The 12,819-nt window shown below is 45.0% G+C and overlaps 1 protein-coding gene across 2 annotated transcripts in view; it reads left to right on the top strand.

The window, feature by feature from the left end:
• The window catches only part of SLC5A2 (solute carrier family 5 member 2), a 67,039-nt gene that overhangs the window by 30,349 nt on the left and 23,871 nt on the right, over window positions 1–12,819 (top strand). For both annotated transcript variants that reach the window (XR_003857499.1, XM_029606838.1), the window contains exons 4-8: window positions 78–137; window positions 229–333; window positions 6,504–6,609; window positions 6,981–7,061; window positions 7,321–7,541. Coding sequence is in view for 1 of the 2 variants with exons in the window: in XM_029606838.1 (XP_029462698.1) it covers window positions 78–137; window positions 229–333; window positions 6,504–6,609; window positions 6,981–7,061; window positions 7,321–7,541 (573 nt within the window). In the remaining variant the exon portion in view is untranslated. The remainder of the gene's footprint in view (window positions 1–77; window positions 138–228; window positions 334–6,503; window positions 6,610–6,980; window positions 7,062–7,320; window positions 7,542–12,819) is intronic.

Here is a 12,819-nt window from a genome sequence, read left to right as displayed (position 1 = left end):
GTGATGTGAGAAATGAATGAGACTCCGTTACAGCGGATGAGGCTCTGCCATTAATCTCTCATCTCCTTCTCATCCAGGCTCTCTTTGTGGTCCTCCTCTTGGGGTGGGTTTTTGTTCCAGTGTACCTTACTGCTGGGGTAAGGAGAATGAGTTTTGATAACAGTGATTGATTTTTTACTATTAAATCCCACAAATCTCTTACACGGTGTTTGCCTTTCTCTGCTGCAGGTAATCACCATGCCACAGTACCTGAAGAAACGCTTTGGAGGAAGCAGGATCCGCTTCTACCTCACAATCCTCTCACTTTTCCTGTACATCTTCACCAAAATCTCTGTATGGAAGCTCTTTACTATCACCATTCAATTCCATCTTCTTCCAGCAGGAGGCACTGTAGGGGGCATTGATTCTGAAGGAGCTAACAGATTCTGTGATCGCTATAGGGAATAATATAAGAGCGCTGACTGTAAGGGAGTTCTTGCAGTCTTGGTGATTAACTATATAGTACAGTTAAGTCAAACACTAAGTGGCTGATATTCAGTGCCACTTAGCTGGATAAGTTAAAGTTTATCCAGCTAAATGACAGCGTTTCAATATTCGGCCGGGATCAGTGGCCGCCACTTAGCTGGATAACTTTTTATCCAGGTAAACAGTTAGCCGGCTAACAGCTCGATCCAGTAAAGTGTGCTCCGTCGGAGCGCACTGTCACCCTGCTCTGGACGCGTGTTTTCCCTTACCCCTTATTCAGTAAGGGGAGGAAAACACGCGGCCCACCCGCGGCACCTAATAGCGCCCTCAACATGCAAATGCATGTTGATGGCCCTATTAGGTATTCCTGAGCGATCCAGTAAGTAAAATGTGCAGCCAAGCCGCACATTTTACTCTAAGAAATTAGCGCTGCCCAAAGGTCGGCGCTAATTTCTTCCGGCGCCAGGGAAGTGCACAGAAAAGCAGTAAAAACTGCTTTTCTGTGCACCCTCCGACTTAATATCATAGCGATATTAAGTTGGAGGTCCCCAAAAGTAAAAAAAAAGTAAAAAAAAAAATAAAAAAATTTTGAATTCGGCCCGCGGCTGTCGGGCCGAAAACCGGACGCTCAATTTTGCCGGCGTCCGGTTTCCGAGCCCGTGGCTGTCAGCGGGCTCGAGAACCGACGCCGGCAAAATTGAGCGTCGGCTGTCAAACCCGCTGACAGCCGCTGCTCCAGGCCAAAAGGAGGCGCTAGGGACGCGCTAGTGTCCCTAGCGCCTCTTTTTCCTCGTTTGCACCGCGTCGCCTAATTTAAATACTGGATCGCGCGCACCGTCGAGGGGCCGGTGCGCGCGCCGGGAGAGCGGGCGTTAGTCCGCTCTCCCACGGACTTTACTGGATCGAGCTGTAAGTGAGGGGCAGGGAAAGGGCATTCTGAGGTAGAACTACTTAGCTGACAAACTTAGCCAGATAAGTGCAGATATTTAGCGTTATCAGGCTAATTTAGCTGGATCAGTTAGAGCTGCTATTAGAACATAAGAACATAAGAACATGCCATACTGGGTCAGACCAAGGGTCCATCAAGCCCAACATCCTGTTTCCAACAGGGGCCAATCCAGGCCATAAGAACCTAAGAACCTGGCAAGTACCCAAAAATTAAGTCTATTCCATGTTACCATTGCTAGTAATAGCAGTGACTATTTTCTAAGTCAACTTAATTAATAGCAGGTAATGGACTTCTCCTCCAAGAACTTATCCAATCCTTTTTTAAACACAGCTACACTAACTGCACTAACCACATCCCCTGGCAACAAATTCCAGAGCTTAATTGTGCGTTGAGTGAAAAAGAACTTTCTCCGATTAGTTTTAAATGTGCCACATGCTAACTTCATGGAATGCCCCCTAGTCCTATTATCTGAAAGAGTAAATAACCGATTCACATCTACCCATTCTAGACCTCTCATAATTTTAAACATCTCTTTCATATCCTCCCTCAGCCTTCTCTTCTCCAAGCTGAAAAGTCCTAACCTCTTTAGTCTTTCCTCATAGGGGAGCTGTTCTATTCCCCATATCATTTTGGTTGCCCTTCTCTGTACCCTCTCATCGCAACCACATCTCCCTTGAGATGCGGCGACCAGAACTGTACACAGCACTCAAGGCACAGTCCCACCATGGAGCGACACAGAGGCACCACGACACTCTCCGCTTCATCCACCACTCCCCCTCCAACAATTCCCAACACTGTCCGCTCCTTCGACCTCTGCAGCACACCGAACCGACAACTTCAATGTGCCATCCACTTTGATGCCTAGATCTCCCTCCCGGGTAGTAGCACCCAACAAGGAACCCAATACCGTGCAACCACAGCACGGGCCACCCTTCCCCATATGCATCACCCTGCACCTATCCACATCAAATCCCATTCGCCACTCTGATGCCCAATCCTCCAGTCTCAGGCGTCTCAGAAGCCAGGAGCAAGCCAATATTCAGAAAGGCAAATAACAAACAGCTTATCCAGTAACAGTTAACCTGATAAGTTGTCAGGGATATTCAGCAGGATAAACATCCCACTGAATATACTCAAACACAGTTATCTGGGTAATGTTTCCTGGATAACTTTTAAATCTAATCAACTATGTTTGAATATAACCAGTTAGGTCTGAAAATCATCCGGTTGCATATACCTGAATAACTTTTAACTTAAACAGCTGTATTAAAACATAGCTGGTTAAATGGATGCAAAATAGAACAAAACAAAAGCGACTGGGCCTGCAGGTATGATCCCCTGCCCCCAACATCCCCCTATAAAATGAATGTAGTCGGGCAAATTGCCTGAACTCCCAACTTCCCCAACCCCCCCAAAAGATATTTAAAACACTGAGGGCCAACTGGTCCAAGAAGATTCCTCTCCTTCCCCTCCAGAAACTGGAAAACTCATATGGCCAGTGGGCCCCTTCCTCCTGCCCACCCTCCCTCACACGGTTCCCACCCACCCGGCACCCCCACAGTACCCCAGGCCTCAGGAAGCATGGTAGGATCACAGAACTTTCGGAGTATCAAAGCAACGCTGGATGCTATCGAGAGCACTACGATCTCCTTGCATTCCCAGCAGCCTCAGCGTGCTGGGTGGAGTGGGAGAGGTTTAGCTGGGGTGGTGGGGGAGGGATGGGGGCCCGCAGACCACATTCATTTTGCAACTTCAGGCAGTCGGGAGGCTTCTCAGGCACAACAAGAAGTGGGAGTACTTGATATCCTGGGAGGGATATGATCCTGAAGAAATTACTTGGGAATCCACCACCAACATTATAGACAAGAGTCTGCTCAAACAGTTCAATACCTCTCATCCCAAGAAACCTAAACCCTCGAGGTGGGGTAGAGGAGGGGGTACTGTTATGCTTGCTGGCCACCGGAACCCACGGCCGGACACGCTCACCTCTCGATATCGTGTTCTCCCCATGCCACTCAGGGGCTGCCACCAACTCGCGGCACAAGCAGCCGGCCTCCCTGCATCACCAACGCTCCCCCTCTGCTTCGCAGCTCAGAGATGCCGTCGCCGCCGATTTCCTACACCAGTTGGCAATCTCTTAGGCGTGCATGTATGCCTCTCTCCTCCTCTTAAAAGGGCCGTGACGAGAAAACCTCCGCGGTCCTCCCTATGGCATCAGCACTCCCAGCCACTTAAGGCCAGGTCCTACCCTTGCTCCTGGCTTCTGTAACAGGTCGAACTCCGTGCGAGTAGCCGATTGCTTGACTCTGTGTTCCTGGCCTGTTGTTTCGTCTTCCCTCGTCTTGGCTTTGACTTCAGACCTCTTCCTGGACTTGCTTGATTGTTGCCTGCCCTGGACTTGGTACGTTTCCTGGACTTGCTTGATCGCCATCTGCCTCAACCTTGGTACGTTCCCTGGACTTACTTGATTGCCACCTACCTCAACAATCGGCCCGCCTGCTGAGTTCAGTTACTAGCTGCCTGCCCTGACCCTCAGATCATCCTGACCCTTCTTTCATCGATCGTCCATCATGGGACCCTTCATCACTGGAGACCTGTGCCTACATCCAGCCAGCCTCAGCACCCAAGGGCTCAACCTGCAGGGAACGAGGGCAGGTAGCAATGAAAGTCCTGTAGGGTCTCCACATTGACCAGTACCACCCGCTGACGACAAGGACCTGCAGAGCTCCACTCTGCAGGTAGCGTCAACCTCGTCTTAGTCCAAGGGTCCACTCATTCAACAGAATCAAAATCATTTTCTAGGTTAATGCAATGTGGGACAATTGGTGCCAATATTTGTTTTAATCTAAGACAATTTTGGTGTTCCACCAGTCGGGTGCGAGTTGTCTTACCCACATATAGTTCCTGATTCATCAAATTATTTTCCCATAGTCACAGAATGAGAGAAAAGCCTTAGTGAATCAGGCAAATAGTTTGTTACAAAGACATATCAAAAGATAAACCATGAATGTTTTTGAACAAGTAGTCAAATGCTTTAAAGTAAATGATTTTTGATCAACAGGATTCTTAAGGATTCTTACTATTAATCATATTATTTGAAACAGAACAGTTTCTGCAATTAAAGTGATTGAATGGTCCATTGTCTGTCTTTGTAACTTGTGCAGTGTCCATTACAGACAACACAGAAGGACACAACCTCTCTTCTATGTTTTTATTTCTTGTATTTGCCACTCCATTGTTCTAAAAGTAGACAATAAGGACAACATGGACCAATTTTTCCAGATGATTTTGGAGATTTTATTGGATAATGAAGAATATCTCAAAACACGTGTCATTTTATTATCATCTAATGTTTCTTTAAAGAAAGTATCCATAACAGCTTGGAGTGGAGGAGTAGCCTACTGGTTAGAGCAGCAAACTGTGATCTCAGCAAAACCAGGGTTCAAATCCCTTGTAACCTTGGGCAATTCACTTTACTCACTATTGTCTTGGGTACAAAATTAGATTATAAGCACTGTGGGGGTAGAGAAATACCTAAACAGAATCCACTTTGAAGTGCCAAAAAGCAGAATATAAATAAATAAAAGCTCCTTATTATTATAAGACCATGTTTAGATGCTCTTTGTATACATCGCAAAGGATAACTTCTTTGAATGAATCTATCACAAAATTTCTTAGATTCTCCTTTGTAGTTCTCATTTAATTCAACAGTGATAAGCACATAAATATCTCCTGATCTCCCTGAACTTTGAATTCTAGCAGAGTGATCTTCTGCAAAAGAACTATAGAGGCCAATATTAAAAAAAAGTGGAACTTAGGATCCTACGTTTTGAACTGAAAATTATCTAAATGTAGAAGTCTGCTATATTCTTTGCCTAGTGGTAGTAAGTTAAGAGTCTAGTGTTGAAAATCAGTGCTAAAGCTTCTAACTTATTTTCCCCACCCTAACTCCACCCCTGTAGCCGCTCACTTTTTAAGGTCCTACATTTAGTCTCCTAATGAAACTAAGAGCCTAAAATTAAGCACTCAGCCCAAGTACATTTTCAAAAGGTCAATTTAGAGCCTAACTCCCACAGGGGCCGAGCGCACTGTATAACCTGCACTCGGACGTGGGTTAAATAGGCGCTAATGCACCCGCTAATGCAATAGGGGGATTAGCGCCTATTTAACGACACGGAGTGAATGCAATAGCTCTCATCACATGCAAATACATGTGAATGAGGCTATTACTCATTCACTCAGCATTCAAAAAAAGAAGTGTGCTTCTCAGACGCACATTTTGCTCTCAGATATTAACGCCTGCCTGGAGTTTACCGGCATCAGTTTTCATAACCAGCAGCCACGGTGGGTTCGGGTTAGCAAGGAGGCACTAAGATTGTGCAAGCGACCCCAGCGCCTCCTTGCTAGCGCGACCCCCTAATTTGGTTATAGCATGGCATCCCCCTTGCGGGCTCCATGCGCACGTTAAGAAAGCAGGCGCTGACTTTTCCTCGCTTTTTATTGCATCGGCCCCCTCAGTTAGGTTTCTAAACCTTTGAAAATTGACCTCATGGTATTGGTAACATAGCAAAGGATGGCAGAAAAAGCCCATCCAGTCTGCCCACTTATCCCTGCCCACCCTGCTGTCAGCCATAAAGTGTGACCACTGTAGGATATCACTCTGTATCCATAGTAGTTTTTTGTTTTTCATCGTACTCCATTGTATGCTACTATGCTGGGTAGATGAGCAGGCAAGATCCTCTTTTTAGTTCACACCCAGGCTCTCTCCCCTCCCATGTCCAACTATAAAGTCCCATAATATTCCAAACTAACACCACACGGCTGTTACCCAATCTTCTAGCCTCTTAGGTCCCCCGCCCACCATCAGAAACCTGCCACACTGACCCAGTCAATAGTTGCGCATCTTAGTCACACCTTTCCACTGCTTCCTCCAGCAAACAGACAATAGAGCTACCATAGAAAGTCACGTGATCTGATTTCTATCCATTACGTACAGAAAAAAAACCCCAAACTTTAATTATGTATTTAAGAAAATTTGTATAAACAAAAAAAACAGTGAATTTTTCTGTCTTTGTGTGTTTTCCTGCAGGTAGATATGTTTTCAGGGGCTGTCTTTATCCAACAGGCTCTGGGGTGGAATATATACCTAGCTGTTATTGCACTCCTGGTGATAACCATGATTTATACTGTGACAGGTACAGCAGTGCAAATGGAGTATTAACTGTTCCATCTATCCCTTCTCTCTACTTACACACAAACATATACATGAACATATAATTATGCATATGCACGTAACAACTCACAGACAATAACACACAAACTCACATATAGATTTTTAAAAGATCATATACATATGCACAGACGTGGACAAAAATACAGATATACACATGCTGACATACACATAAGAGACTCAGAATGAGAAACACAGTCACACACAAGCACGCACAAAGAAATACAAAATACACACAGACATAAAAATATAGACACAAACATGTGCATACACAAAGTTCCAGGCTAGAAAGTTAGTGCTGCTCCTAACACAAAGCTCTTTCCAATATCTCTGCAGGGGGCCTGGCTGCTTTGATGTACACTGACACTGTACAAACCTTTGTCATCATTACTGGTGCCTTCGTACTCATGGGGTATGGTAAGTATCCCTCATCTCTACAAACATTCCCATTTTCATTCAGCTCCTTATTAGTTTTAAAGAATTAACTGAAAAAAATGGCACTCCCAGCTCCTGCAGCCCCTGCCTCTCCCTTGGTGCAGGACTAGCAAGAAGCTCACAGCTCCTGCTACTCCAGCTTCTCGCAGCAGGAGAAACTTTATGTAATGATGCACTTGTACTGATTTTGAGGAGAGTTCTCACTCATATTAATAAATATAATTTTTACATGGCTCTGCAGCGTTTAACGAGATTGGAGGATACCATGGTCTTTTTGAGAAGTACATGAATGCTATCCCCAGCTTGCACACTTCAGACTTGTACAATATCTCCTCGGCGTGTTACACACCGCGTCCTGATGCTTTCAACATGTTTCGAGATCCTCTGACTGGTGATCTGCCCTGGCCTGCCCTGCTTATTGGCCTGACCATTGTTTCCTGCTGGTATTGGTGCAGTGACCAGGTATGGAACCCCCTTTTCCTGATAATGGGATTGTGACAGGAAATGGAATTTCTTTGTTTGGAACTGGGGGCACTGTCTGGTATGAAACTCCTTTGCTTGCTACTGGAGCAGTGACCAAGAATATAACATCTTCTCCTGCTACTAGAGCAACAACTGGATATGAATCACCTTTTCCTGGTTCTAGAGCAATGACCAGTATAAAACTTATTCTCCTGATATGTAGTGACTTGGTATAGATACTTTCTTCATCATCCAGTCAGACCAGTCCAGACGAATGGGTTATTCCCACCGGTCTGCAGATGGAGACAGAGACTAACAGGTTCATTTACGTCAACCCTTATATTTATTCATGCCTATCTCAGCCTGACAGTATTCTCTGTCTCTAGGAGATGGTAGGTGAATATCCCTCAATAGGCTTCAGTCCACAGCTTCTGAGGTGAAAGACTAGTTCTCCCTTCCTCAATTGAGGATAGTCCAAAGGGAGCACAGATCACTTGTCCCTTTCAGGCAGCTCCTGAGGTGAAAGACTGGTCTCCTTTCTTCAGATAAGCAGGTAAGAGTCAAGGGGCTACTACCAATTTTTGTCTTTCTTTATGTTCCTCCCACCTTTCCCTCTCCCCTTCCTTCCTGCACCTGCCTACTAAAAAAAATCCCAAAAACCCAAGGGGGACAGGATTGTTAGAATTACTCCTATCTCATAAAGTTTAAAAAAAAGGAACTCAAGAGGAAGCTGAAAAGGCTAGTGACTAGCAAGGATCTCTGTTAAGGGGGCAGATCTTGAGCAGCAGGTCAGCTCGAGCCGCGGTTCGGGGGTGAATAGGAGTTTTTTTGCTCGCCTGTTTTTACCCAGGCCACAGGTAAAAACAGGAGGAAAAAAAAAAGCAGAGATTTGGGAAGACAGCATGGCCACTTTTTCAGTGAGGGAAAAAAAATCCTTGGTCTGCAGCAGTTGTGGAACCAACAAGACACAAGCAGAGGGGTGGGGGGGTCAGGAAGGCTTTGCCGCACATTTGGGGAACAAAGGGCCACGCCACGCAGCAAAATCAGCGCTTTGGGGGATGGGGGCCTTCAAGGCAGCCTGTTCCTGCCAGGGAGTTGACCAGGGAATAAGAGCATCACAAACACAAAGCAGGCAGCTTTGCATCACGGGCAGAGGCTCAAAGGGATGTGTTGGGCCAGGGCTCTCTCCTTTTGAGGCCTCTTCATTGGCCTGGAAAGCCGTGCCTAAAGAATTTATAAAATGTACGCAGCGTGTATTTTCAATGGGGTAGAGTTTGGTCCAGCAATCTGCCCCAGGTTTTCCTGATGCAGTGGAGTATTTTAAAGGTATAAAGAGGCCTAGGAAGGTGGAGGACATGGAGGAGGAATTACCCTTGAGTTCAGAGGATTCTTTGGAGGATTTTCAGATTCCAAAGAATGATGACAGTGAAGAGGAGTTAGAAGATGGGGAATTTCCTCCAGATCTGGAGGAGACTTCTCCCATGGTCTATCTCTTTCGTAAAGAGGAACTCCCTTCCCTGGTTACACACAGGACGGGTGGAAGCACTAGGAGGATGAGACAGCCACCAAGAGTGCCATCGGTCTGGGGGCGATGATTGCATGGCTTCTCCTTCTTCCCACCCACGCAACCCGGGAGAGGAATTGGTGGATCTGCATGGGTGGGAAGAAGGACAGGCCATGCAATAGTGGCCAGAACAGGAAAAAAGAGCATAGGCCTGGACCTGCACGGTGTCCAGCAGCAATATCACCATGGGTCTCCCCCCCCCCCCCCCCCCAGCAGGCACAGGAAGCAGAGCAGCATCAGCCCCCACGGCCTCAAGAAAGATGAAGAGTCCCATCTGCCGTGAGGGCTGAAGGAGGAGCTGCCACTGGACTTGCATTTCTGATGGCGAGGAGGTGAATGAGAGAGAGCAATTCTGTGTGTGTGTGCATCTGTATGTGTGTGTGAGAGAGCATGTCTGTGTGAGTGTGTGTAGGTGTGACAACATGTCTGTGCCTTTGTATAACATTCATAACATACTAACATAGTAATGACGGCAGAAAAAAGACCAAATGATCCATCCAATCTGCCCAGCAAGTTTCCTATAGTAGTAACTGACACTCCGTGCAGGTTATCCCTATGTTTCTCTGTTAAAGGTAGGAACTACCACTCCTTGCTGGTTACCCCCAAGCCTTATGTTAAGGGTAGTAATATTTACATTCAAAGCCAAGCAAATGTCAAACCCATATCAAAATTACTGCAAGCAACATTTTACAGGGTGAGCAGCTTTCTTGATAATGCAGACAATGTTGCTTGAACATGCTTTGCTTTTGGACTTGGCTGTTGAAACAGTCCTGTGCATTTTCCCCTAATGTCTGCGTTAGTACTCCAGACCATAAAGGTTGGGACCCAGAGCTGGCTGCCTTTGAATCCTGTACTCCTCCCTACCCCTTCCCTCATGTAATCAAAGCAGAGAATGATATAACACTTCACTCCCGAGCCTATATGTAAACTATGGGGGTCATTTTCAAAGGAGTTACGCATGTAAATGTGACATACTATCGTAGCAATTTTCAAAAGCTATTTACTCGAGTAAAGTGCACTTACTTGAGTAAATCCTATGGACAATTCAATGGCATATATTGTAGCAATTTTGAAAAGCCCACTTACTTGAGTAAAGTGTATTTACTCGAGCAAAAACCAGTTTTGCTCGAGTAAATGCTTTTTAAAATCTACCCCAAAATGTGTAGCAGAAAAGTTACCTTAATTTTTCATGTCCATTCTCAAGCCAGCAGGGATCCTCTGTGTTTGGCCCATGCCTTTTTTAATTCCATTACCGTTCTTTTCTTCACCACCCTCTTCCAGGAGGGCGTTCCATGCATATTTCCTGACATTGTTCCCGAGTCTTCCCCCTTGAAGTTTATATTGTGATCTCTACATTTACAGCTTCCTTTCCATCAGAAGAAATTTGATTTTTGCACATTATTAATTCCTTTCAGATCTGTATCATATCTTCCCTGTCTTTTCTTTAGTCCAGGGTATACATATTAAGAAATTTGAGTCTCATCTCGTATGGCTTTCTGTACAGACCCCACACCATTTTGGTCATCTTCCTCTGGACTGCTTCCATTCTGCCCTTATCCTTTTTGAGATGAGGTCTCCAGAACTGAAGGCAGTACTCTAGGTGAGGCCTCACCAAGGATCTGTACAGGGGCATTATCACCTCCTTTTTCCTGCTGCTTATGCCTTTCTCTATGCAGCCCAGCATCCCTCTGTCCTTATCACATTGCTTCACCACATTCAGATCATCAGACACTATCACCCCAAGATCTCTCTTCTAGTCCATGCACATCAGCCTTTCATCATATATGGCTCCTTCTGATTACCATGCCCCAACTGTATGACATTGCACTTCGTGGTATTGAATCCCAATAGTCAAACCTTTGACCACTTCTTGAGCTTTCCTAGGTCACTTCTCATTCTCTCTATTCCTTCAGAAGTGTCCACTCTGTTGTATATCTTAATGTTATCTGCAAAAAGACAAATTTTACCAACTAATCTTTCCACAATATTGCTCACAAATATATTAAACAGAACCGATCCCAGAACAGGTCCTTGAGGAGCTCCACTTATCACTCTTCTTTTTTTGGAGTAGGTTCCTTTTACCACTACTCGCTGGCATCTGTCAGTCAGCCAATTTGTAATCCATTCCGCCACCTTGGGACTCACTCCCAGGCTTCTCATTTTATTTTTGAGCCTTCTATGCAGGACCATATCAAAAGCTTTGCTGAAATCCAAGTAAACCACATCCATTGCTCTTCCTTGATCCAATTCCTTGTTACCCAATCAAAAAAATCAATTAGATATGTTTGACAGGACCTTCAGCTGGTAAAACATTGTTGTTTGGGATCCTGAAACTCATTGGATTGCAGAGAGTTCATTATTCTTTCCTTAAGCAGTCTCTCCATTAATTTTCCCATCACCATGGTAAGGCTAACCGGCCTATAGTTTCCACCCTCCTCTCTATTGCCACTTTTGTGATGCGGTTTCAACCCGTAATGATCAGCCTATAAGAACTGACCAAGCATTCATCTACCTTGCCCCCCCTCCTCCCCCCCCCCCCATTTCCTGTCTGTTATATTCCTATATAAATAGCAATAATACTCAGAGGGTAATTATAGCTAAAAGTGGTTATATTTTCTTTTAGATATAATAAGATAATATATTTCTTCTAGCAATGATAAAATAGATTACAATACAGCAAAACACAAAATATAAATGGAAATAAAGAGCACATTGAATAGAATGCTAAGCTATGCTATGAACAAATCAGTGGCAAATTACTTCCCTGAGAAAATCAGCTCTAGGAGGCGATCACTGCAAGCAGAGTCTCTAGGCAAATGAAGTAACTGCACAGGAACAGGAATTGGAGAAACCGGTGCTGGGAAGAGCTTCACACGACCAGCCATGTCTTCAGTTTCAATGGCCTGTCTACACTTAATTTCCTGTCCTTCATCTCCAACCTTTATACATGCTGGTGAATCACTCTGGTCCTAACATTTTGCCCTTCTCACATTACAATTCCTTTGCACCACTGTCCCTGGTCTTCCCCTCTTATTAGTTGTGACACGCAATGACATCTCCTTTTTTGGTCTGGCATTTGCCTCAACACCTAACCATATGCCTTCCTTCGCCATCTTTAACCCCTCTGGTACAATTATTTACAGTTTACTCTTTTTCCCAACTATGTATATATTCATAGAAGCAAACCTGCATTGCATAGCATGCTGTTCCCTGCCATGCGATTCACAGTGTGTTTCAAAGAAGCAGAAAATCAGCTCTAATTTCTGTAAACAAAGAGAAAAGCTCACAGCAGTTTCAAAGACAAACATTGCCTTGCATTAAGCATTTTAAAGGCAGCATTGGTACGTATCTGTGATCAAGCATTCTTTAAACATAGCCCTGTCCCTGTATCAAGCAATTTAACCTTTTATGCACTTTATCTGTTTTTCAATGAGCTCTGTACACTACATATGGGGAAAGTGTGACAGGGGAGGGGGCAGCAGGCAGTAAGTTTTGCTTGCTCTTGCACAGGCCCTGATTGCAAAGTTCCTTAATATTCTGAATATTTCAAAGGAGAGAAGGGAAGGAGATCCAGACACAGTGGAAGACCCGATTATGGTCAACATTAGGATGCCTTCCCTATCCTTCCCACTGCATAAGGCAGTGCAGGATTTGATTGGCCTAGAGTGGATCTCTCCTGAGGTGAATTTGAAGTGGGGTCACTCCTAGGCTAAG

This window comes from Rhinatrema bivittatum, chromosome 6 (genome assembly GCF_901001135.1).
Source record: "Rhinatrema bivittatum chromosome 6, aRhiBiv1.1, whole genome shotgun sequence".
In the NCBI taxonomy this organism is placed as follows: Eukaryota; Metazoa; Chordata; class Amphibia; order Gymnophiona; family Rhinatrematidae; genus Rhinatrema; species Rhinatrema bivittatum.
This window is presented reverse-complemented; position numbering and strand designations above follow the sequence as displayed.